At 44.7% G+C, this 27,008-nt stretch overlaps 1 protein-coding gene across 10 annotated transcripts in view; it reads left to right on the plus strand.

Annotated features, from left to right (window-relative positions):
* Nucleotides 1–27,008, plus strand: part of cntn4 (contactin 4) — a 430,281-nt gene that overhangs the window by 133,447 nt on the left and 269,826 nt on the right. For all 10 annotated transcript variants that reach the window (XR_015492869.1, XR_015492870.1, XM_087256006.1 and 7 more), the window contains 1 exon segment: nucleotides 12,863–12,998. Coding sequence is in view for 8 of the 10 variants with exons in the window: in XM_087256006.1 (XP_087112132.1) it covers nucleotides 12,944–12,998 (55 nt within the window). In the remaining 2 variants the exon portion in view is untranslated.

Here is a 27,008-nt window from a genome sequence, read left to right on the forward strand (position 1 = left end):
CCCCTCAATTCACCCTCACAGACAGCCGGTCTGAACAGGAACCTGAGAGTGGAGCACAGTGAAATCCATATGCACTTCAAAGATTAGATTGATCCATGTTTTCTGCTCTGATTTTTTTTTTTTTTTTTTTTTTTATTGCTGCCAGTGTATCTAAGTTTACTTATTTCTTTCTTTGTTTTTGCCCGCTTCGGTGTTTGTAAAATCCAGAGTGTGTTTCAGCACAAAATCTTAAGAAAAAAAAAGAAGGATATTTAACTGAAAACAAAAACATACTGGTGTGACATTTTGACAAATTGAGCGCATTCTCTCCAAATTCCCATTATTGTAATGTAAGCAAAATCTTATTAATCTTAATCTTAATCTTATTCTTATTGATTTGAGTCTCATTTTATATATATATATATATATATATATATATATATATATATATATATATATATATATATATATATATATTAGGTTGTACTTGTGTGGTTCCATGATTTATACAAATTTGTGCTCTTTTTTTCTAGTGGTTGATATATACATACAATAATATATTAGTAATATATTGTAAGCAAAAAAATAAAAAAATAAAAAATAATGACATTGTGTCATCATTTTATATTGATTTTTTTTTTTTAAATACAGTAAATTTAGGAATATTAGGATTTTTTATTTATTTAACCAGTTTATTTTAATTTACTAACATTACTAAGGCAGATAGTTTTAATAGTCAAAAACAAAAATATTTAAACTAAATACCTGATCTCTTCGTAATAAAATAAACATAAGTGTTGAAAAGAACGTTCGAGGTTACTAAAGTAACCCTTCGTTCCCCGAGGAGGGGAACGGAAGCACTATAAGTGGATTTGATTGTAAAATCCACGCATTGGGGAGGTTCGGTTCAGAAGCTACTCGTCTGAAAGAGTATTGAACGGGCCAATTAAGAATGAATTGGCACCGCAAGCCTGCGCAGGTGAGCGGCATAAGCAATCAACTGAGTATATAAGCTCACCTGGCGCCAGCAGACGCTATCCTTTTTAAGCTGAAGAGACTTTCAACAGCTAAGGGACAGTCATTATGGCGACGGAGTATAGTGCTTCCGTTCCCCTCCTCGGGGAACGAAGGGTTACTTTAGTAACCTCGAACGTTCCCCTTCGGGGGGGAACTTCAGCACTATAAGTGGATTTGATTGTAAAATCCACGCATTGGGAGCCCATTGAAAGCGCCATAATGACTGCACCTTACCAACACCCCCGATGAGGAGATAGTCAAGCAAGCGTTACGCACCCACATCATGGGGGGCGCGGTCCTCCAACGTGTCCCTGGCCCTAATTTATCCTACTTCAACAGAAGTTTTATGGATTTATATATATTTTTTGGGAAGTCGTGAGCATCTAGATAATTCTAGGAAAATACGACAGTACGTTGGGAAGCGTGCAATCCCGATAGGGAGGACGCTGCGGAGGCCATCCGTTACCCAAGGGGGGATAGATGGCAGAATTTACATATGGACTAGCCCTAAAAAGGGGGAGTACGCATAGCAAAAGAGTGGTTAGCGGGGAGGGAAGACACGGGTCCGCCCAGGGGGGGACTTAACCGTGGCGGAATAAGCATATGGGATCGCCAAGTGGGGACCACGCATAGCAGGCACCTTTACCCAAAACGCGGGCTGACCAGCGGGCAGACCTACAACGTAGTGGGCCAGCAAGTGACTCCTCCGCTGAGTCAGTGCTGGGGGCCACGGAGGAATCTGCAGGGCTCACCTGACGGGGAACTTACTGACAGATAAAAAGGCGCACGTATCTCCGTGTTAGGGAAAATGGCGCAGCAAGCGTGTTTCAACACCCTACCGAATTGTTTCCTCAATCACCAAGGGTTACCTAATACCCTTGAGGAAACCGGCTCCACTCGCAGATTGTAAAACCTTGCAAATGTGCAAATGCAGCTCTACAGATGTCTGTTAGAGGGGCACCGCGTGCGCGCGCTCGAGAGGATGCGAAGCTCCGAGTGGAGTGCGCACGCGCTCTCGGGGGACGCGGCTCATCTCGGCTCTGATAGTGAAAGAAAGGCATCCACAATCTAGTGGGAACTTATTTCGGTACGGCACTTCCCTGCTGCCGACCGCTATAACAGACGAAGAGCTGCTCAGATGATCTAAACTCTGAGTGCGGTCCGGATAATACGCAAAACGCGAACTGGACAATAAAGAAGGGCTGGGTCTGCCTCCTCCGAGGGCAGCGCTTGCAGGCTCACTACCTCGTATTAAAACGGAGTGGTAGGAACCTTGGGCACATATCGCGGGCGGGGTCTCAGGACGTGAGAGAAGCCAGCCCAATTACAGGCACGAGTCACTGACCGAAAAATGCCTCCGGGTCCCCGACCCTCTAATCGATATCAACGCGACCAGCAGAGCTGTCTTCAGGGACAGAATATACTGAGTCGAGGATCGAAGGGATCTGACGCGGCTTGTGTAGCGAGGGCGAGATCCTAAGAGGGCATGAGAGGGGGCGGGGTTAATTCGCTTAACGCCCCTGAGGAACCGGATGATGAGGTTATGCGTTCCCACGGTGCTGCCAGCCACCGCGTTATGAGAGCGGAGATGGCAGCCACGTAACCTTGAGTGTGGAGGGCGACAGCCTGCTCTCCAACTTCTCTCGGCGTAAAGAAAGCACAACGCTGATCTGGCAAATTACGGGGGTCTTCTCAGCGAGAGACACACCATTCAGTGAATAGACTTCACGTCAGGGCATAGGCGCGCTCGGGGAGGGGGCTCTAGCCCGAGTGACGGTATTAGCCACCGCAATCGGAGGTTACCTAAGTCTTCCTCGCGTCTAAAAATCTCCAAAGATCGGCGAGGGTGCCAGGTGGTGCCCTGTCCCTGAGAGAGTAGGTGCTCTCTCGAAGGGACTGCCAGGGGAGGGCTATCGCGAGGGAGAGCTCTGACATCCAGGTCCGGTTGAGCCAGAGGGGCGCAACCAGCAACCTGTTCCTCGTCCTCCCTGACCTTGCACAGTAAATGCACGAGCAGGCTCACTGGGGGAAACGCGTATTGCGCGTGCCCCGAGGCCAGCTGTAAGCCAGTGCATCCGTGCCGAGAGCACTCGGTCAGGGAAAGAACAACTTCCAATGAGCGATCTCGGGGGAAGCAACAGATCGATCTGGGCTTCCCCGAATCGCGCCCATATCAGCTGAACAGACTCGGGGTGGAGTCTCCATTCTCCAGGACGCAAGGCTGCCGTGAGAGCGCATCGGCTGCACGGTTGAGCTTGCCTGAATATGAATGGCGTGCAGCGATTTCAGCCGCGGATGACTCCAGAGGAGCAGACGGCGGGCGAGCTGAGACATGCGGCGAGAGCGCATACCCCCTATACGGCTGATATACGCCACCGCCGCCGTACTGTCCGTCCTGACCAGCACGTGTTGCCGCTCCAACACCGGAAAAAAACGGTGGAGAGCGAGGAACACTGCCAACAGCTCCAGGCGATATGCCAATGCAACTGGGTACCTTTCCACAGGTCCGCAGCCGCATGCCCGCAACGCACAGCCCCCCAGCCCGTGTTGGAAGCGTCTGCTGAAACGACAACAAGACTGGACGCCTGTTCTAGAGACACCCAGGCCTGTAGGAACGAGGGGTCGCTCCAAGGGCTGAGGGCGCGGCGACACAGCGCAGTAACAGAGACTCGGTGTGCGCGCGCGTGCCATGCGCGTCTGGGGACTCGATCGTGAAGCCAGTGCTGAAGTGGTCTCATATAGAATAATCCGAGCGGCATGAAGCGGCTGCGGATGCCATATGCCCCAGGAGCCTCTGAAATAGTTTCAGTGGGACCACTATTTTACTGTCGAGCTCTCTCAGACAGTACAGCATCAGCTGAGAGCGCTCTCCGGAGAGGTGCGCTGCCATGGTGACCGAGTCCAGCTCCAGCCCGAGAGAAGAGATCCTCTGCACGGGGGCGAGTTTGCTCTTTTCTCGGTTGACCTGAAACCCCCACAGGTGGAAGTGCCAGAGCACTTTGTCTCTGTGCATAATCAACTCTGTGCATAATCAAAAGAGAGGGCAAAATTCAGCCAGTCGTAAAGAAATTGAGTATGCAGATGCCCGCGAGCCGAAGGGGCGCTGAGGCACCCTCCGCGGGCTTGGTGAGGACCCGCGGAGACAGAGAGAGCCCGAAGGGGAGGGCTTTGTATTGCCAAGCTCGACCTTCAAACGCAAACCGCAGAAACTGTCGGTGGCGAGGAAGAGTGGAGACATGGAAATACGCGTCCATCAGGTCTAATGCTGCAGACCAACCCAGAGGACGAACGCACCGGAGGATGCGCTTCTGCGTGAGCATTCTGAACGGCAGCTTGTGCAGGCAGCGGTTCAAAACGCGCAGATCTAGGATTGGCCGTGACCCACCGCTCTTTTTGGGCACGATGAAGCGTGGGCTGTAAAACCCGCTCTCCATCTCGGCTGGAGGGAGCGGCTCGATTGCATCCTTCGCCAGGAGGACAGCAATCTCCTCTCGCAAGACAGGGGCGGACAGGGGGCTGACCCTGGTGAATACACACCCGTGACTTGGGGGGCCGTTTCGCGAACTGAATCGCATAGCCGAGTCTGATTGTGCGTATGAGCCACCGCGAAGAGCTGGCCCGCGCTAACCAGGCAGGCAGAGCTCTCGCTAATGGACTCATCGCTACAATCGCTGACGTACCAGCAGTGGGGCAGCGCGGAGTGGGTGTGCTGATCCGGGAAGCTCGCGGGTCCCACGGAAAAGCTGGAGGTGAGATATTTGCTCTCACTCCAAACCCGAGCTCCGGAGGGGAGGCTCGAGGGGTGGGAGAAAGGAGACCGTCCTCCCAGCGCTCGTGAGCCACTGGCGAAACGCACCGAATCTGCAAGCTAGAAAGCATAGCGTCCCAGACTGGCAGATTTCGGGCTGTCACATCTGGGGAAGTGAAAAGTGCCCTTTCATAATGTTTTCATGGCAGTAAAAAGTGCCGTTGGAAATGGGGCCCCGCCCTCCAGCGGGGAAAGAGCAAGTTCCCTCTTCTCCAGATGGCCTGTCCCAGGGGCGCTTCGCGGTCCGTTGCCGGACTTAGCGGCGTTCTGGGCAGGGGGGCTGCCTGCTTCCGAGGTGCCCGACGCGCTCGCTTCGCCAGAGGCATGTGCGGGGGCGGAGCAGCTCTCGTAGGCGGGCGCCTTCGGCGAGGAGCAGGTATGAATGGCACGGCGGGCGGAGCGGGCTACGGACCGCCGATAAGACATCACCCACCAACTGCTCTCTCACCGCCTTGAATTGCTGGGTGAATTCACAGACAGTGTCGCCGAACCTGGCTGGGGATATGGGGAAGTCAAGAAAGCGGACTTTGTCGACTTTGCGCATATCAGCCAGGGGTGGCGCTCCTGGACCACTAATGTGGACATCGTCCTCCCCAACGCACACGCAGCGGACTCAGTAGTCCGAAGAGCTAAGTCGGCGGCAGTGCGAAGCTCGTAAGCCTGGGTTGGACCCACCCTCGTGCAGCTCGGCCAGCGCCTGGACTTGGTAGCGCTGGTAGGTGGCTATCGCATGCAAGGCGGAAGCAGCCTGGCCCGCAGCTATGTAAGCTCTAGCTCCGAGGGAGGTAGATAACTTACAGGCTTTGGATGGGAGACGAGGCGGACCCCGCCAAGAAGAGGCGCCGCGCGGATTTACCGCCATCGCGCACTCAACCTGAGGAATCGCCACATACCCCCTGGCTGTTTCACCGTCAAGAGTGGTTAGGGTGGAGGAACACGCAGCACGAGCAGAAAAAAGTGCTTTACAAGACCGCGTGAGCCTACTGTGCACCTCCGGGAAGAAGGGAACGCCCCTCTAGTCGGTCCGGCCGCGGAGCTGGGGGATAAACCATCTCCAACCCACGGCCGAAGCAGCCCGGGAAAGCACGGCTAACATGTCCGTTTCAGGATCCGTAGTGACAGCGCTCACCAGCCCGAAGGGGGCGAGCGGGTCTGGATCATCATCGGACAATGAAAGCCCACCCTCCGATGCCGCGGTGGACATCTGGTCTCCGGTGTCATCGGGCGTAAGGGCTACCATCTGTTAGACGGATCGCTTCCCCCGCCCGAAGCTTGGATGGAGCGCTTAGAGGAGCGGGAGGTCCGCGGGCCCGTGGGCGACGGATTATCTCTCGCTGAAACCCTCAGATCTGCCCGAGTGCCCGCTGCAGAGCAGGGGACAACTGGGGTGGTTCGCCCTTTTGCAAAGGCTAACCGCGATCTTGCGCAACAGTCATGGCATCGCAATGACGACATGAACTGCCCGCGAGCAACGCATTAACATGCTGGACCCCCAGACATGTAACGCAGTGCCCACGCCCATCATCCGAGGACAGGAAACCACCGCATCCAGAAACGCACAGTCGGAGCGCCGTCCTGATAAGGACGTGCTGCACGACTGTGTTGCTCTTTCTGTGAAGTTTGCAACTTTATACGCACCGCTCTGGAGGACCGGACCCAAAGAACGCCAGGCAAGGGAGAAACCCAGCTCGACCGTCTGCCACTGCGTGTACACACTCTGGACCGGGAGAATGCTCTCGTTCGCTCAGAATCGCTGGTCACAGCAGGAGGAACCCTCATCGACTCGATCAGAAAGTCTCTGAAGCGAAAAGGATAGCGTCTGCTGGCGCCAGGTGAGCTTATATACTCAGTTGATTGCTTATGCCGCTCACCTGCGCAGGCTTGCGCTGCCAATTCATTCTTAATTGGCCCGTTCAATACTCTTTCAGATGAGTAGCTTCTGAACCGAACCTCCCCAATGCGTGGATTTTACAATCAAATCCACTTATAGTGCTGAAGTTCCCCCCAAAGGGGAACAGAACATTACTCGCTATGCTAAAAAAATCTTTCAGATGGGGAGCTAGTTGCTGGGATGAACAAAAAAAGAAACCAAAAAGCCACTCTGGCGACATATTTTTTTATTTACAGTGTCTTCACTGCTGCTATACGGCATTCTTTTTCACGTGTGTTGTTATTTTGACCTGAAGTAAATTGCGTGAGTGCATGGTTTTCTTGATGGTTTACAATCGGCTTTGCGTTCAAGCCTGTCGTCTCTCGTAACTAGGTGACCATCAAGCGTTTTTTTAGAGGATGACAAACAGATATCCATTGCTGCAGCTCCGATGCAAGTTTATGGAGAGAAGTAAACTGCACTGCACCGTTTAGGTGCGCTGTGTTTGTCTGAGATAATTAATGGAATAACAGTATAACTCCAATTCATCATATTACTTTAAACCACCAAAGATCTGATTCCTTTATCTCAGTTTAAACACAGTAACAGAAACTTCAGCTTAATATTAAGAATTTCTTACAAGTTTATTATTATTATTATTATTATTATTATTATTACTTTAAAACAGAAAATGCTGTATGAACAATGTAAACCTGCACAGGCGATAACAATCAATTAATTACAATAAATAATAACTAAATGAATGAATAAATTTTTACTATGATGGGCGTAGTCTCTGAACTTTGAATCAGCTCTTAGCTCCAACAGTCCACCTTGTCATTTATTTTGAAAAAATACATTTTCACAGTATGTCTGATAATATTTTTTCTTCTGGGGAAAGTCTTATTTCTTTTTTTTTTTTTTCGGCTAGATTTTTACATTTTTTAAACACAATTTTAAGGACAAAATTATTAGCCCTTTTAAGCATTTTTTTTTTGATAGCCTAATTAACCTGGCTAGTTAACCTAGTTAAGGCTTTAAATATCACTTTAAGCTGTATAGAGGTGTCTTTAAAAACCTCTAGTAAAATATTATTTACTTTTATAAAGATAAAATAAATTAGTTATTAGAAATGAGTTAAAACTATTATGTTTAGAAATGTGTTGAAAAAAATCGGCTCTTCTTTGAACAGAAATTGAGGGAAAAATAAACAGGGGGTTAATAATTCTCACTTCAACTGTAAATTATTTTAAGTGCTTTTTTTGAGACTATCTATTAATTATTCCTGTCTTTTGTTTGTTGTATTTGGATTATTGTAAAGGAGACACAAGTTCTGCTTGGGGATTCTGAGGCTTTACAGTGGACCACATTGATTTCTTCTCGCTTTCCAGCAGCTTTCGTGCTTTTGTGGTGTCAAAAGCTTAAAACACATAGAGAAATACTCCTTTTCTAGACACAATACGTGCTTGGTTCCAATTCCATGGCGAACCCTGTGGGACTTCCACTGAGAAGTAAAAACAGAATCCAAAAAAAAAAAAAAAAAAACAATACTTCCTCTCCTCATTCTCAATACAAACATCCTTCAACCATACCCAGCATACAGAAATGAGCAAAATATGTCTTGTGCAGATTCAGACGATCAATTTAACTTTCAGAAAAATACATAGTGGAGTATTCAATCAGTCAACTAAATCACATTCTCATTATAATAAACTGGGTTTTTTGTATCAGCTAGAGCAGGGATGTCCAAATCTTTTTCTTATAAAGGGTCAAAAATTAAACTTGACTGGAGCTTGGGGGGTGGGGGGCGGGGGGAGGGGTAAATATGACGAAGTTAAGTATAGTGGCCATGTGTAATTTTGTTATTTATTTAATAATATTTAAAAATAACTAGAAAAAACAGCTTCATATTAACTAGTATATTTTTTTACACAACATTTTTAATGAACTTATTACAGTAAAAACATCTCATTTACAGTATAACAGAATGGAGTTACACTACTGTAGCTTTTGCCTTGATTTGCTCGCTGATGTCTTCTTCAAAATCCTCTATCCATCCAGCCTGATCTCACGAGAAAACGTAATTATTTTACGTTTTGCCAGTTTAGTGGCTAATTCGTACGAATTTGTACGATTTCAGTTGTACGAAATGATACGATTTTAAAAAGGAGGCGTGGCACCTAACCCCACCCCTAACCCCAACCGTCATTGGGGGATAAGCAAATCGTACTAAACTGTACGAATTAGATCATACGAATTTATACGAATTAGCCACTAAATGAAAAAGTTACGAATTGCTGTGAGATTGTGTTGATCCATCAAGTGACAGTATTTACATCTTAAAAACTCACATAATTTGCAACATTTAATTTCAGTTGGCTTTTTTTTTTTTTTTTGTAGCTCAGCAATAAAACAAACAATGTTACGTCAAATTAGAAATGACGGTCTCTGTTAAAGGTATTCTCCCCAACTCTCTCCATCCTTTTCACTCTCTTCTCAGATGGGATGGTGGGCCAAATATGAGATTACAATAGGCCAACATTGACCCGCAGGCCCTACTTTGGGCATCTCTAAGCTAGAGAGAGAAATAAGTGTTGCTTTATTGTTGGAAAAATGATTGTACAGTTTATACTGAACACCTAGATGTAACCCTTATACCATCGTTTACAACCCATCTCCTCATTTATGTTAAAAGGTTAGCAATTTTCTTTAAATGCCTCAATGTGTGTGTCAAATATTTATTCTAGAATTAAATAACAATTATTAGAGGATGTCAGTTTTTTTTTGTGTGATAAAAAGTGTTTAAGGTCACTAGCGACCTGAGGTATGTATTGGTGTAAGTAAATTTTCTCTGTGCAACCGTAATATCTGCGATGTTGCATATTAGAAAAATAAGGCCAGGTCACTAAATACCTCTTGCAATTAATTAAGGGCTGCACAATATATTGTTTCATCATTGATATCGCAATGTGATCATTCGCAATGGTCACATTGCAGGATTTGTTTGCAATGTTACAATGTTGAGTTTGTATTCTAATTTATCATTTGCATATGTTTTTGATGCCTGTGACTGTATAGTTACTTTAAAAGCATTTACGTATAAGAAATTGTACAATTTGTGACCTTTTACTATAATTCACTTTATTAAATTATTTTTATTTTTATCATTGAGTTGCTGTACTTAAATACTGTTAGACTCGGGGAAAATATACATTTTCTTGATTGTTTTAGAGATTATTATGGATGAAAATACTCTCAACACATGCAAATACAGAAACGCACTGCAAATAGCACAGACCATGACGTAAATGTGTCTGGGGACCCCAAAAAGTTTCTAGGTTGTTTATTAGAGTTTATGGAGATGCACTTCCAGTGCAAAATCATCCCAATTGATTTAACATTATAAATTCTTTCCAAATAGATATATGAAGTCAACTTATGGTGAAATTGTATTCATATCGCAATATATATATATAAAGCAAAACTATATTATAAATTATAAAAATTATACTAAATTATATTGCATTCTGTTGCATTGTACTTGTACATAATGACAATAAAGTTGAATCTAATCTAATCTAATCTAATAAAATGTATTAAATGTGTGTCAGAGTGGTCTGTTTCTTCTATATTCTGGGTGCACAAACTCAAGAACTCAACCTGGGTTAATTTGGGATACATTAAACAAATAAGAATATCCTAAATAATTTAAAAAATAAATAATACATATGCAAAAACCTTTCCACATGCACCTGCCTACTTTATTAGTTCCTTATTAATTCCTTATTTTATGTAATAAGTGTTGCTTAAGTGTATGTGGCAACACTTCAATAACACATTCTCAGAATCAGCCATTATGTATTGTAAGGTTGTTGTTTTTTCGTAGTTGAACACATGGCATTTTTCCACCACAAGTGTGAAATATTTGTCTTTATACTCCTTAATTGAAGTCTAATAACTTGCTTTTTTAAACCCTTCTATTTTCCAAGCCAGCTGTCATATTCAGTATATAGACAATTTAGAAAAATTCAATCAACTCCTGATGATTAAATGTTGCTTAAACTGCTTCACTTAGTGAAATGTCATGTCACAGAAGTCGACTAGCTAGTGAACATCATTTTTAATGAAGTCTCTTTATGTTTGTAGCAAGTAGGGGTGTGTGAAACTAAATTGTAATGATTCATAAGGTACAGTTTAGTAATGAATTACCGTAAGTCTCATTAGTAAATTTTAGGTAATGCATTAACATTGAAAAATATATACATTTCCTGTAGAAGTTAATGTAAGTTTAAAAAAAAAAATAGATATAACAAATATTAGCTCCATTAAAGATACAGTTATGTAAATGAAAATCACCTCACAATTTACTCTCCCTCCTGTGGTTTAAACTTTTATGGTTTCTTTTTTCTGTTAAACACAAAAGAAGATATTTTGACCATTGACCTCCTGTGTAGAATATATATATATATACTATGGAAGTCAGTGGGTGTCAGCTAACAGCATTCTTCGAAATATCTTGTTTTGTGTTCATTAGAAGAAAGAAACTCACAGGTTTTGAACAGCTGAAGGGTGAGTAAATTACCTTGGTAAATTACCTTATTATCACATTATGATGAATTATTGAACATTAACACTTGTAACTCAGTTTTGTGTTCTTGTTAGTTGAATTTTATATGTGAAAGAATGTCCATATAATATACCAATGTAGCAAATGCACTCTCAAGATGTGTTATTGGTTTTTTTTTTGGGTTTTTTTTGCAAAGTGAGCAAAAATCTATAAAACAATACCAAAAATAAATAAATAAATAAATAAATAGAAGAAGAATGTATGGTTGTAACAAGTAGGGGTGTGTGAAGCAAAAAAAAAACTGCAAAAGATTTTATAAGGTACAATTTAGAAATGAGGCACTGTAAGTCTATTAGTCTGTTAGAGGTATAGTTCATTTTTAAATGAAAATTCCCTCACCATTTATTTTCCCTCATGTGGTTTTAAACCTTCATGAGTTTCTTTCTTCTGCTGAACACTGCTAAAGACATAAGTATAGTAGTCAGTGGTTCCCAGCTAACAGCATTCTTTAAAACATCTTATTTCGTGTTCAACAGAAGAAAGAAACTCAAATAAGTTTGAAGGGTGAGTTACTTTTGTATTCACTTAATAGTTTTATATAACCTAGTGTTAATAGAAGTTACTGCATCATTTTTGTTTGAACTTATGTTCCAAAATTCTCGTACTGTTCATGATTTCAGATTCTATAAAAAATCTTTTTCAATCAAAATATTTAGAAATAATCTGAAAATAAGTAGCCTTTTAATGTTTGGTTCACAACAAGCATAAATAGAACATGCATAAGTCTCTCTAGTTTGCTCACAGGATGTTTTTCGCCTCAAATGTTCCGCTTGAGTTTACTTTTTGTAAACTTGCATGGAAGAACCATTGGAACAAATTTCATACATTCGTGGCAAACGTGACACACATTAAACGTAATTTTCTGAAATTTGCCTGTATTCAAACATTTGAAATTGAATTTGTACGTAATTTATTTGCACAAATTTGTTGTGAACCTAACATAAATCTTCAAGCATTTGTTGTGGTGATAAACAACAATCTGAATATTTTTAAAGCATTCTGAAATTTTAAACCACTCACACTGAAAAAAAAAACAACTGGATTTGTTATTTTTTAAGGTTATATGGGTTGTATTAAACAAACCAATGAAAGTGAACATCAGTAAATTGTATTTGTTTATTTAAATTCAGCGTATAAGTTTGCAACCACTTACATTAAAAAATAGATTGTAAATCCAATGAATCTTTTTTCATGCATAATTATTCACAGTATTTTGAAGAGCCAATAATAACAATATCATGCATGTTTATTATCAGAATATAATTTTTTATAAAGTTTTGCATTCTTGTTTGTTGAACTCTACAGTATATGTGATAGAATTGTCCTATATCATACCTTATACAATATAGTGGAAGCACTCTCAAGATGTATTATTGTTTGTTTGTTTTTGTTTTTTTGCAAAGTATGCAACATGCTTTATAATGTGAGCTTGCACAGAGAACAAAACAAATACGGGTCAGCTTTTTGTAGATTTGAACTCTATCAACTGTTACCAGAACTGTAGTAAAGCGGTGATTTTTGAATCAAACTAAGCCCATCATCTTTTTGCTGTTCCTTACAGAGTGAAGAGCGAGAAACCACAGTGAGGACTCCATACATTCGGGATTGGATGTGAGTTGACTTTGACCATACCAAAGCGAAGATGAAGTTGCTATGGAAACTGTTGGTTCTGCAGTCGTTCCTGGGGTGCCTTGCAGGTAAAAGTATCTTATTAAGAACTTTTGATGCATTCATGGCAGCTCCCCTTTAAGATTTAGTTCTTTTTTCCACCATATTTTTGTGTAAATAGGCCAGGGGACTGTGACAGAGATCGCAGCCAAACTCCTATGCAATTTATGTTAGCGAATAATAGGCTTGATCATTAAAAAAGGGGAAAGAAATGTGTGCTACTGTGGTTTTGGTTAACAAGAGAGCGATTGTTAAAGTAAATATCAAGATCCGGCGGACAGTTCCGAGGGGAAGAGCTGTCGGCTGTTTGCTTGCTTAATAGTTTTGAATATAAATCAGGCGATCAGCTTGCAAGATAGGATACTAAGATGAAAAATATTAATTTGAATGTACCGATAGCTAAGAATGTGAGATTTAATCAAGAAGGGGGAATCTTTATTCTTTGGCAGACTGATATAATTTATAGCGGTCTGAAATTAAATTCTTGGGGACGCAGCTGACCCAGAGGTGATCTGTACTGCACAATTGAAAATGACTTGTTACAAAAAGCCAATTACTGAGTGTTCCAATCTGAGAGGAAGTGTGCTAGTGAGCTCTTGTCTTATTGGTGTGAGATCTAGGCTGATTTAATTGACTGATTGACTGATGCCTGGCTGATTGTTGGAGTTTCGTGTCATTTACAGCTCTGTGTGTGTGAGAGTGTGCATGTGTGTACACTTGCGTGTGGACTTTTTCCAAATGTAAATTAAATGTTGTCATAAGCAAGGTGCAAATTACACATTTATAGGGGTTTATGTTTTAAAAAGCACCTATTTTGCATTATAAAGGTCATATTTTGGTTTTGGGGGTCTCCAACAACTGATATGCATGCAAAGTCAAAACACACTTTCATTGTCTTATAATATACATTTATTTTTATCTAATTATCCCAACGACTCCCATATGAATTGTTCAGTGATTAATTTCTTCGCTTTGCGTGAGGCTAACTGCTGTGATTGGTCTGATTACCCAGTCTGTTGTAATTGGTCGACTAGGATGAGCACAAAATAGAGAGAAATGTCCACCATGGCTCTAAAGTAGCAGAGAGCCCAATGCAGGAATGCAATAAAGCAATACAGTTACGCCCCAGCAACGTCAGCAACAATGCTTCCCATTCACTTTGAATGGGTGAAGTCAGGCATTGCTGAACTGCATTGTGGATCCGTTGACACTGCTTCAGAGGTGTTGCTCACTGCAGAAGTAACTTTTCAAATGACGCAAGTGTCAGTCAATCAGATCACTGTATGCAAATACACCAGCTCCAGACAGTAGACGATTGCTGACTATTTTCATTGCCTGACACTGTTAAGGCTGATTTATACTTCTGCATCAAACGCCCTTCGCCGTGGCCGTCAGCGTCACTGACATGCACCTCTCAAAAAATGTAACTACACATCACAACAACGCGTAGCGCAAGCTCTGTGATTGGTCGGCTTGGTATCGCTGACGAGTCTGGGCGGGACCGAGAGCTGCGCGAATGGCGCGATCGATTGTTTACAAGTGTGGAGTCCCGTGAAGGGGCTCCGGATGGAAAGTTTTGTTTTGTGTTTACCTCATAGTTAAAGTTGTTGCACTTCCGCTGGTTCCTGCCTCAAAATGAGCGAGTTTGAGTCACTTGTACAACCAGGAAGTGTTCAGGAAAAGCAAAACAGAAGCGAAGAAACTCAACACAGAGGAACATTTACACCTCACTGCCAACTAGCATTTCGGAAGTGTTAATGCAGACCAACAGAGACAGCGCGCAGAAGTATAAATGCACAGCTACGTGCGTTGCCTGCGCCGTGAGTTACGCCGGTCACTTGAAGCAGAAGTATAAACCAGGCTTTATGATGATCGCAACATCCCAACTTCAGACACGGCTTCTGTCAAGCATTGACGCTGAAGCCCCGTGTGAATTGGGCATTAGACACCAGCATATTACTTAACATTTAACACTAACCACAAGTAATAACAACGACAAACATTCAGTATTAATTCACACAGTGGCAAAAGTTTTGAAAACTGACTGCGCCGTGTGTGTATGAAAACCTGATGGTGGCCATAGCAAAGACAAACATCAGAGAAACGCGAGTTCAGAAACGCATTTAAATGGGTAACGGAAGAAGCACTCGTCATGTTTTCAACGTGGTTTGTCTGTGAATATGTGTACGTGAATATCAATATGTGATTAGCCCCAAACAGATTTAAACTGAGAGATGCAGTACAAGCACTGATCTATAATAGATACATGATTACAAGACCCATGAATCAATTACAACACACAATTAAACACATATGTTGTTTTAATTACACTTACATGTTATGATCCGGAGGAAGAAGAAACTGGCCCAAATGAGCTGTAACAGCTGTAGTCCCTGTCAAAGTCTGACCAAATCCCACACATAATAATCTCTGCTGCTCCTTTCTTTAATAGCAAATCTCGAGTAGATTATTGTATCAAAAATCTGAAAAATGACAGGAACAAACACAGCACTAGTTTGACTATACTGTGGTATTGTTGTGAACATGAACTTTAACCCTTTATTCCCCACAGCCGAACCTCTATCTGTCGCTGATCGTGATCTTCGCGTCATGATCAGTTCCATGATCCCCCGTGCTCCACTAGTGTCTGAAGGGAAAGACGCATTCACGTTTTACCAGATCCAGTACTACATATTTGGTGATGTACCATGTTGATGTCGATGCGTTCAGACAAAAGATCCAAACCCAACACAATTAATTTATTCTACTCTGAGTCAACTATTTTGTTTTATTCACATTCATTGTATTACACACTGCATAGAAGGTCATTTTCAAAAACCCATAATAGGGGCTCTTTATATTAGAATAGGGAAAATTCTCAATAGAAGGGCATCTGCTGCATAAAACATATGCTGGAACAGTTGGAGGTTCCTTCCACTGTGGCGACCCCTGATAAATAAGGGACTGAGCCAAAGGAAAGTAAATAAATGAATGTAAATTGTCCATAATGTTTGTTAAAGAAATATAGGCCCTATATGTAATGTTTGAATGAATGAATGAATGAATGAATGAATGAATGAATGAATGAATGAATGAATGAATGAATGAATGAAAAGTGATTGAAAGGCATGAAAGTGTTAGAAAAATACAAAAATAATAGAAAAAACAAACAAATAAAACTAGATATATGATTAGGCAGATGGCATGATTACCCAAAGTACTAGTCAATTAAATTCTTCAAAAAAGTTAAATAACAGAGAGAGTTGAGCATGTGAAATGGAAACGCACAATCTGATTACGATTAATGTAAAAGAGCCCTCGGGTAAAAGAAGAAAGTATTAATAAAGATAATAGCCACCTTAATTGTTCCTTAACGAAATATGTAATAAATTCGTATGAGATATGAGTTTTGAATGCACGCACATCACCATTTCTACCTCCTTCTGCATTAATTAACAACAGTGACTTTAGAGATAGATGAGAGGGCTGTTTTAATTCCTCAGAGGCTTCATTTTCTCAGTAAAGACACTGCGAGAGGGAAGGATCATTGACTTTAGTGGTTCTGCATGGTATGAACTTTATAGGTTGTTAACTAGTTGTTGACTAAAATGACACTGGGGAACGTTCGAGGTTACTAAAGTAACCCTTCGTTCCCCGAGGAGGGGAACGGAAGCACTATAAGTGGATTTGATTGTAAAATCCACGCATTGGGAGGTTCGGTTCAGAAGCTACTCGTCTGAAAGAGTATTGAACGGGCCAATTAAGAATGAATTGGCAGCGCAAGCCTGCGCAGGTGAGCGGCATAAGCAATCAACTGAGTATATAAGCTCACCTGGCGCAGCAGACGCTATCCTTTTTAAGCTGAAGAGACTTTCAACAGCTAAGGGACAGTCATTATGGCGACGGAGTATAGTGCTTCCGTTCCCCTCCTCGGGGAACGAAGGGTTACTTTAGTAACCTCGAACGTTCCCCTTCGGGGGGAACTTCAGCACTATAAGTGGATTTGATTGTAAAATCCACGCATTGGGAGCCCATTGAAAGCGCCATAATGACTGCACCTTACCAACACCCCCGATGAGGAGATAGTCAAGCAAGCGTGACGCACCCACATCATGGGGGGCGCGGTCCTCCAACGTGTCCCTGGCCCTAATTTATCCTACTTCAACAGAAGTTTTACGGATTTATATATATTTTTTGGGGTGTCGTGAGCATCTAGATAATTCTAGGAAATACGACAGTACGTTGGGAAGCGTGCAATCCCGATAGGGAGGACGCTGCGGAGGCCATCCGTTACCCAAGGGGGGATAGATGGCAGAATTTACATATGGACTAGCCCTAAAAAGGGGGAGTACGCATAGCAAAAGAGTGGTTAGCGGGGAGGGAAGACACGGGTCCGCCCAGGGGGGGGGGGACTTAACCGTGGCTGAATAAGCATATGGGATCGCCTAGTGGGGACCACGCATAGCAGACACCTTTACCCAAAACGCGGGCTGACCAGCGGGCAGACCTACAACGTAGTGGGCCAGCAAGTGACTCCTCCGCTGAGTCAGTGCTGGGGGCCACGGAGGAATCTGCAGGGCTCACCTGACGGGGAACTTTACTGACAGATAAAAAGGCGCACGTATCTCCGTGTTAGGGAAAATGGCGCAGCAAGCGTGTTTCAACACCCTACCGAGTTGTTTCCTCAATCACCAAGGGTTACCTAATACCCTTGAGGAAACCGGCTCCACTCGCAGATTGTAAAACCTTGCAAATGTGTTGGGTGTCACCCAGCCCGCAGCTCTACAGATGTCTGTTAGAGGGGCGCCGCGTGCGCGCGCTCGAGAGGATGCGAAGCTCCGAGTGGAGTGCGCACGCGCTCTCGGGGGACGCGGCTCATCTCGGCTCTGATAGTGAAAGAAAGGCATCCACAATCTAGTGGGAACTTATTTCGGTACGGCACTTCCCTGCTGCCGACCGCTATAACAGACGAAGAGCTGCTCAGATGATCTAAACTCTGAGTGCGGTCCGGATAATACGCAAAACGCGAACTGGACAATAAATAAGGGCTGGGTCTGCCTCCTCCGAGGGCAGCGCTTGCAGGCTCACTACCTCGTATTAAAACGGAGTGGTAGGAACCTTGGGCACATATCGCGGGCGGGGTCTCATACGTGAGAGAAGCCAGCCCAATTACAGGCACGAGTCACTGACCGAAAAATGCCTCCGGGTCCCCGACCCTCTAATCGATATCAACGCGACCAGCAGAGCTGTCTTCAGGGACAGAAATATACTGAGTCGAGGATCGAAGGGATCTGACGCGGCTTGTGTAGCGAGGGCGAGATCCTAAGAGGGCATGAAGGGGGGCGGGGTGGATTAATTCGCTTAACGCCCCTGAGGAACCGGATGATGAGGTTATGCGTTCCCACGGTGCTGCCAGCCACCGCGTTATGAGAGCGGAGATGGCAGCCACGTAACCTTGAGTGTGGAGGGCGACAGCCTGCTCTCCAACTTCTCTCGGCGTAAAGAAAGCACAACGCTGATCTGGCAAATTACGGGGGTCTTCTCAGCGAGAGACACACCATTCAGTGAATAGACTTCACGTCAGGGCATAGGCGCGCTCGGGGAGGGGGCTCTAGCCCGAGTGACGGTATTAGCCACCGCAATCGGAGGTTACCTAAGTCTTCCTCGCGTCTAAAAATCTCTTCAAAGATCGGCGAGGGTGCCAGGTGGTGCCCTGTCCCTGAGAGAGTAGGTGCTCTCTCGAAGGGACTGCCAGGGGAGGGCTATCGCGAGGGAGAGCTCTGACATCCAGGTCCGGTTGAGCCAGAGGGGCGCAACCAGCAACCTGTTCCTCGTCCTCCCTGACCATGCACAGTAACTGCGCGAGCAGGCTCACTGGGGGAAACGCGTATTGCGCGTGCCCCGAGGCCAGCTGTAAGCCAGTGCATCCGTGCCGAGAGCACTCGGTCAGGGAAAGAACAACTGGCAATGAGCGATCTCGGGGGAAGCAACAGATCGATCTGGGCTTCCCCGAATCGCGCCCATATCAGCTGAACAGACTCGGGGTGGAGTCTCCATGCTCCAGGACGCAAGGCTGCCGTGAGAGCGCATCGGCTGCACGGTTGAGCTTGCCTGAATATGAATGGCGTGCAGCGATTTCAGCCGCGGATGACTCCAGAGGAGCAGACGGCGGGCGAGCTGAGACATGCGGCGAGAGCGCATACCCCCTATACGGCTGATATACGCCACCGCCGCCGTACTGTCCGTCCTGACCAGCACGTGTTGCCGCTCCAACACCGGAAAAAAACGGTGGAGAGCGGGGAACACTGCCAACAGCTCCAGGCGATATGCCAATGCAACTGGGTACCTTTCCACAGGTCCGCAGCCGCATGCCCGCAACGCACAGCCCCCCAGCCCGTGTTGGAAGCGTCTGCTGAAACGACAACAAGACTGGACGCCTGTTCTAGAGACACCCAGGCCTGTAGGAACGAGGGGTCGCTCCAAGGGCTGAGGGCGCGGCGACACAGCGCAGTAACAGAGACTCGGTGTGCGCGCGCGTGCCATGCGCGTCTGGGGACTCGATCGTGAAGCCAGTGCTGAAGTGGTCTCATATAGAATAATCCGAGCGGCATGAAGCGGCTGCGGATGCCATATGCCCCAGGAGCCTCTGAAATTGTTTCAGTGGGACCACTATTTTACTGTCGAGCTCTCTCAGACAGTACAGCATCAGCTGAGCGCGCTCTCCGGAGAGGCGCGCTGCCATGGTGACCGAGTCCAGCTCCAGCCCGAGAGAAGAGATCCTCTGCACGGGGGCGAGTTTGCTCTTTTCTCGGTTGACCTGAAACCCCCACAGGTGGAAGTGCCAGAGCACTTTGTCTCTGTGCATAATCAACTCTGTGCATAATCAAAAGAGAGGGCAATTCAGCCAGTCGTAAAGAAATTGAGTATGCAGATGCCCGCGAGCCGAAGGGGCGCTGAGGCACCCTCCGCGGGCTTGGTGAGGACCCGCGGAGACAGAGAGAGCCCGAAGGGGAGGGCTTTGTATTGCCAAGCTCGACCTTCAAACGCAAACCGCAGAAACTGTCGGTGGCGAGGAAGAGTGGAGACATGGAAATACGCGTCCATCAGGTCTAATGCTGCAGACCAACCCAGAGGACGAACGCACCGGAGGATGCGCTTCTGCGTGAGCATTCTGAACGGCAGCTTGTGCAGGCAGCGGTTCAAAACGCGCAGATCTAGGATTGGCCGTGACCCACCGCTCTTTTTGGGCACGATGAAGCGTGGGCTGTAAAACCCGCTCTCCATCTCGGCTGGAGGGAGCGGCTCGATTGCATCCTTCGCCAGGAGGACAGCAATCTCCTCTCGCAAGACAGGGGCGGACAGGGGGCTGACCCTGGTGAATACACACCCGTGACTTGGGGGGCCGTTTCGCGAACTGAATCGCATAGCCGAGTCTGATTGTGCGTATGAGCCACCGCGAAGAGCTGGCCCGCGCTAACCAGGCAGGCAGAGCTCTCGCTAATGGACTCATCGCTACAATCGCTGACGTACCAGCAGTGGGGCAGCGCGGAGTGGGTGTGCTGATCCGGGAAGCTCGCGGGTCCCACGGAAAAGCTGGAGGTGAGATATTTGCTCTCACTCCAAACCCGAGCTCCGGAGGGGAGGCTCGAGGGGTGGGAGAAAGGAGACCGTCCTCCCAGCGCTCGTGAGCCACTGGCGAAACGCACCGAATCTGCAAGCTAGAAAGCATAGCGTCCCAGACTGGCAGATTTCGGGCTGTCACATCTGGGGAAGTGAAAAGTGCCCTTTCATAATGTTTTCATGGCAGTAAAAAGTGCCGTTGGAAATGGGGCCCCGCCCTCCAGCGGGGAAAGAGCAAGTTCCCTCTTCTCCAGATGGCCTGTCCCAGGGGCGCTTCGCGGTCCGTTGCCGGACTTAGCGGCGTTCTGGGCAGGGGGGCTGCCTGCTTCCGAGGTGCCCGACGCGCTCGCTTCGCCTTAGGCGTGTGCGGGGGCGGAGCAGCTCTCGTAGGCGGGCGCCTTCGGCGAGGAGCAGGTATGAATGGCACGGCGGGCGGAGCGGGCTACGGACCGCCGATAAGACATCACCCACCAACTGCTCTCTCACCGCCTTGAATTCCTGGGTGAATTCACAGACAGTGTCGCCGAACCTGGCTGGGGATATGGGGAAGTCAAGAAAGCGGACTTTGTCGACTTTGCGCATATCAGCCAGGGGTGGCGCTCCTGGACCACTAATGTGGACATCGTCCTCCCCAACGCACACGCAGCGGACTCAGTAGTCCGAAGAGCTAAGTCGGCGGCGGTGCGAAGCTCGTAAGCCTGGGTTGGACCCACCCTCGTGCAGCTCGGCCAGCGCCTGCGCTTGGTAGCGCTGGTAGGTGGCTATCGCATGCAAGGCGGAAGCAGCCTGGCCCGCAGCTATGTAAGCTCTAGCTCCGAGGGAGGTAGATAACTTACAGGCTTTGGATGGGAGACGAGGCGGACCCCGCCAAGAAGAGGTGCCGCGCGGATTTACCGCCATCGCGCACTCAACCTGAGGAATCGCCACATATCCCCTGGCTGTTTCACCGTCAAGAGTGGTTAGGGTGGAGGAACACGCAGCACGAGCAGAAAAAAGTGCTTTACAAGACCGCGTGAGCCTACTGTGCACCTCCGGGAAGAAGGGAACGCCCCTCTAGTCGGTCCGGCCGCGGAGCTGGGGGATAAACCATCTCCAACCCACGGCCGAAGCAGCCCGGGAAAGCACGGCTAACATGTCCGTTTCAGGATCCGTAGTGACAGCGCTCACCAGCCCGAAGGGGGCGAGCGGGTCTGGATCATCATCGGACAATGAAAGCCCACCCTCCGATGCCGCGGTGGACATCTGGTCTCCGGTGTCATCGGGCGTAAGGGCTACCATCTGTTAGACGGATCGCTTCCTCCGCCCGAAGCTTGGATGGAGCGCTTAGAGGAGCGGGAGGTCCGCGGGCCCGTGGGCGACGGATTATCTCTCGCTGAAACCCTCAGATCTGCCCGAGTGCCCGCTGCAGAGCAGGGGACAACTGGGGTGGTTCGCCTTTTTGCAAAGGCTAACCGCGATCTTGCGCAACAGTCATGGCATCGCGATGACGACATGAACTGCCCGCGAGCAGCGCATTAACATGCTGGACCCCCAGACATGTAACGCAGTGCCCGCGCCCATCATCCGAGGACAGGAAACCACCGCATCCAGAAACGCACAGTCGGAGCGCCGTCCTGATAAGGACGTGCTGCACGACTGTGTTGCTCTTTCTGTGAAGTTTGCAACTTTATACGCACCGCTCTGGAGGACCGGACCCAAAGAACGCCAGGCAAGGGAGAAACCCAGCTCGACCGTCTGCCACTGCGTGTACACACTCTGGACCGGGAGAATGCTCTCGTTCGCTCAGAATCGCTGGTCACAGCAGGAGGAACCCTCATCGACTCGATCAGAAAGTCTCTGAAGCGAAAAGGATAGCGTCTGCTGCGCCAGGTGAGCTTATATACTCAGTTGATTGCTTATGCCGCTCACCTGCGCAGGCTTGCGCTGCCAATTCATTCTTAATTGGCCCGTTCAATACTCTTTCAGACGAGTAGCTTCTGAACCGAACCTCCCAATGCGTGGATTTTACAATCAAATCCACTTATAGTGCTGAAGTTCCCCCCGAAGGGGAACAATATGTTTATAGTGTTTTCCTTAAATATTTCACTGTAGTTTTTAGAGTTAAAATTTGTTTCATACAATATGTATTTGACAACACTAAAAAAATGTATTTAGCAATGAATATTTTTAGTTGCTAAAGAAGCTGAATAAGTTTAAAATTAATTTTGTACACATTTTTTTACTTATTTTATTTACTTTGTTTAAAATATGTCTATTTTATTATTTTGTTTTATGTTATTTTATTTTACATTTAATTTAATTTAATTTAATTTAATTTAATTTAATTTAATTTAATTTAATTTAATTTAATTTAATTTTTCCATCATTCAAACATTTTACTCTTATTCTGTTTGAAGTCTGTTTGTGACTAATTTATTTTATTTTGTAACTACTTTTATTTTATATTAAATTTTATTTTATTTTATTTATTATTTTAAATTTAATTTAATAAAAAAATTAATTAAATTTTTACATTTAATTTTATTTTATTTTATTTTATTTTCCAGCATTCATACAGTACTATCTCATTCTCTTTGATGTTCTTGGTGACTTTGATGAAGCTAAAACATAAGATGTGACTTATAATCCAAGTCATTCATTATTCTGAAATGTGGTAAAAGGTGATAACAGAGCGATTAGGTGTCTTTCCTACCACAAGCGTATATGCATATGTATGACTGCACTGAAAATACATTCGCAAGTAGCCTTACTTTCCATCTGCTGAAAGGAGCAGAATAAATCCCAAAATAATTTTCTCTGAACTTCACCTTTAATGTTGTCAAAATGTGCCAGTGTATTTGAAGGCTGAAGTTCCTTTTCAAAGGGAAATGAACTCGCCTCTCTCCAAACCAGACTTCAACTAACCTTTCCCCATAACAGCCGCTCTTTTCCATGCAATTACAGGAACTCTGACTGACATGTGGATGAGTAAATACTGACAGATTGTTCAATTACACCTGAACTGTTCCTTTAAAAGGGACATATCTAGAAAAGCTCACTTTTTCCTAGTTTCGGTGCTGTAATCACAACATTGGTGCATGTACCAACACAGAAAACTTGAAAAAGCACTTTAGCTTTGGGACTTCAGCTGTATCCAAAATCCATTATTTCTTGAATAGGTATTACATTTGAATTTATGAATAGCTGCATGAGATTTGCCGATTTTGTTGTTTCTTGGTTGTCAGAATAGTTTCTAAAGGCTCCGCCCTCTTCAGAAAAGCAGCAACTCATTTGCATTTAAAGAGATATCTCCAAATATGGGAAAATTTGACATCTGTGGGGTATTTCAGCCTGATCTCACAAGGAAACATAACTATTTTAGGTTGTGTCAGGGTAGTGGCTACTTCGTACGAATTCGTACAAGTTCAGCGATATGAAAAAGTATGATTTTAAAAAGGAGGCACCCAACCCTGTCATTGGGGGAAGAACAAGTTGTACTACATTGTATGAATGAGATCGTAGGAATTGATACGAATTAGCCAAAATGTTATAAATCACCATGAGATTGTGTTGGGTATTTTGTGTGGCGACTTTGCAGGCACATTCAGGCGACACTAGAGATTTGCATAGCATAATAGCTTCAGCGTAACCTATTCAGTTGCATTATCTCTGCACAATTGCTTGGAACAGAAAGGACAATGTGTTTGGTGGTACTTGACTGTCTTGCACTAGAGATCTTTGTTCTTGCCTTGTGTTTCCAGTTAGTGGTGGGTGGCACTGCTTGTTGTAGTGTTGTACTCCCTTTTAACTCCAAACTGACAGGAAAGGTCGTGCAACCTGCCGAACAGCAGAGACGAGGAAGGTTTGCCCCTGAAAAGACGAGTCTTGGCAGGGCGACTGCTCTGAATGCTGAGAGGGGACCGCAATGATCTCCATCCCCTGCTAGGCTTCTTTCTTTGTTCTCTCACAGCGGAGCGTAGTGACAGGGCCGAGCTGTCTGCTATACACACACACACACACACGCACACACACATGCACGTCACTCCACCCTGATCGCCCACCCAGTTAGCATGTGATTACCTTAGGATCACACACACTTCAGGCAAACACAGGCTGCATTCTAATCCGCTGTCTGTTCCTCTTGTTCTCATTGACTCGGAGCCGGGCTCATTATTTCAGACTTGACTTTCTTTAACGCACTTTCATGATTCAACGAACATGTCAAGCAACATGAGTTCTCCTTTTGGCAGAAAAATAATATATATTGGATTTCCACAAAATATAGTTAAAAATTTGTTTAAAAAGTGAAGTAAGAAAATATACTGCCCTTAAAGGCTTTTATCACTTCTAAAACTGCTTAATGAAAAACAGAATGGACAAAAGATTAGATTAAACAGATTAATGACTTTATTTTTTTATTTATGATTTATATATATATTAATGATAATAGAGAAATTATAAAGATGTGCTAAATAAAATTATTATTATTGCTATTATTATTATTATTATTATTATTATTATTATTAATCTGCGTTTTTTCTGTTTAAAGCAAACTTTTTTCATTGAAATAAAATCAGTTGAGAAATCTGACATCCCTGCAGAGACATCTCCACATGATGCAACATTGAATAAAAAAAAAAGACTCAAAAGAGTAAAACTAATATAACATGATTTGTCAGCTTTCCTGAATTCCTTTTTTCATCATTCTTACATGTAAACAACATAACGCAATCCTGCTCAACTATAGAAGAATGGACGGGTGTGTGGGTGGGTGAATGGACGAATGGATTGATGGATGGATGGATCTATCTATAGATAGATGATAGATAGATAGATAGATAGATAGATAGATAGATAGATAGATAGATAGATAGATAGATAGATAGATAGATAGATAGATAGATGCACTGATAGATGGACAGATAGACAGACAGACACACAGACAGACAGAAAGACGGACAGATGGACTAATGGACGATTGAACAAATGGATGGATGGATTGATGGATGGAAAGATGGAGAGATAGACAAATAGATAGACACGCGGACGGACGGACAGACAGACAGACAGACAGACAGACAGACAGACAGACAGACAGATGGACTAATGAATGATTGAACAGGATGGATGGATCGATGGAAAGATGGATGGATGGACGGATGGAGAGATAGACAAGTAGATAGACATGCAGATGGACGGACGGATGTACATACAGACAGACGAATGGACAGATAGATAGATAGATAGATAGATAGATAGATAGATAGATAGATAGATAGATAGATAGATAGATAGATAGATAGATAGATAGATAGATAGATAGATAGATAGATGGATGGATGGATGGATGGATGGATGGATGGATGGATGGATGGATGGATGGATGGATGGATGGATGGATGGATGGATGGATGGATGGATGGATGGGTGAGTGAGTGAGTGGACGGACAGATGGATGGACTAAGTGATTATTAGTTATTTAGTGAGGATAAGCAAAATAGTTCAACCGGCATTTTGGATATTTTACACACATCTTCATTTCTCTTTTTCTTTGTCATTTGATGTCTCCACCTGAGCCGCTATGTGAAAAGACACAAAGTGACATTGTCATGTTCCACAGAGGTAAATCAAAACACAAAATGATGCAATGAAAGGAAATTGGAGACTGCGTCAGTGAAAGTAGCTAAATGCGTGATTTGGTTTAACATTTAACAGGTGAGGTGAACTTAACAGAGCTGAGATGTTTGCTTGGAGCTGTCAGAGCTTTGGTTGAATGAAGCATGCGTGCGTGTGCGTGCGTGCGTGTGTGTGTGTGTGTGTGTGTGTGTGTGTGTGTGTGTGTGTGTGTGTGTGTGTGTGTGTGTGTGTGTGTGTGTGTGTGTGTGTGTGTGTGTGTGTGTGTGTTTGGAAGCTCAATGCTTGAGCCTTACAAACAAACCACTTGACATTTCCTTTACCGGCTGAGCTATTTAATTTGCCCACCTTTTCTCGTCTTTGATTACAAATTTCTTTCCGTCAGTAAAGTGCTCTTTACCATCAACAACTAATAGGAGGCAGGATTTTTCCAAACAAAAGGGTTCGGTTACAAATTACACAAAGCAGATCGATTTGATGTCTACCCACTGATGCTGTCTGGTCATTTTGACAGATTTTTAATTTATTTTTTATTCGCTTACACTTCTTTTATTGACTTGGGCAATAATCTGCCATATATCTTCTAAAAGAGACCAAAACAAGCCTGTGCTCTGAAGATGTTTTAAAGATTATAAATTAAAGATTTAATTGGAAAATTATGTTTTTAGGTCTATGCTCAAAAAGTGGTCAAGTGTTTATGTTCATAAGTGGATTATAACGGCTTCATAAATATAAGTCTGTGCCATTAAAACACTAAACATACCAACTAATCATCGAACCAATAAATAAATAAATGCATAATGGTA

Source organism: Danio rerio, chromosome 6, assembly GCF_052040795.2.
Source record: "Danio rerio strain M-AB ecotype USA chromosome 6, GRCz13ab, whole genome shotgun sequence".
NCBI lineage: Eukaryota > Metazoa > Chordata > Actinopteri > Cypriniformes > Danionidae > Danio > Danio rerio.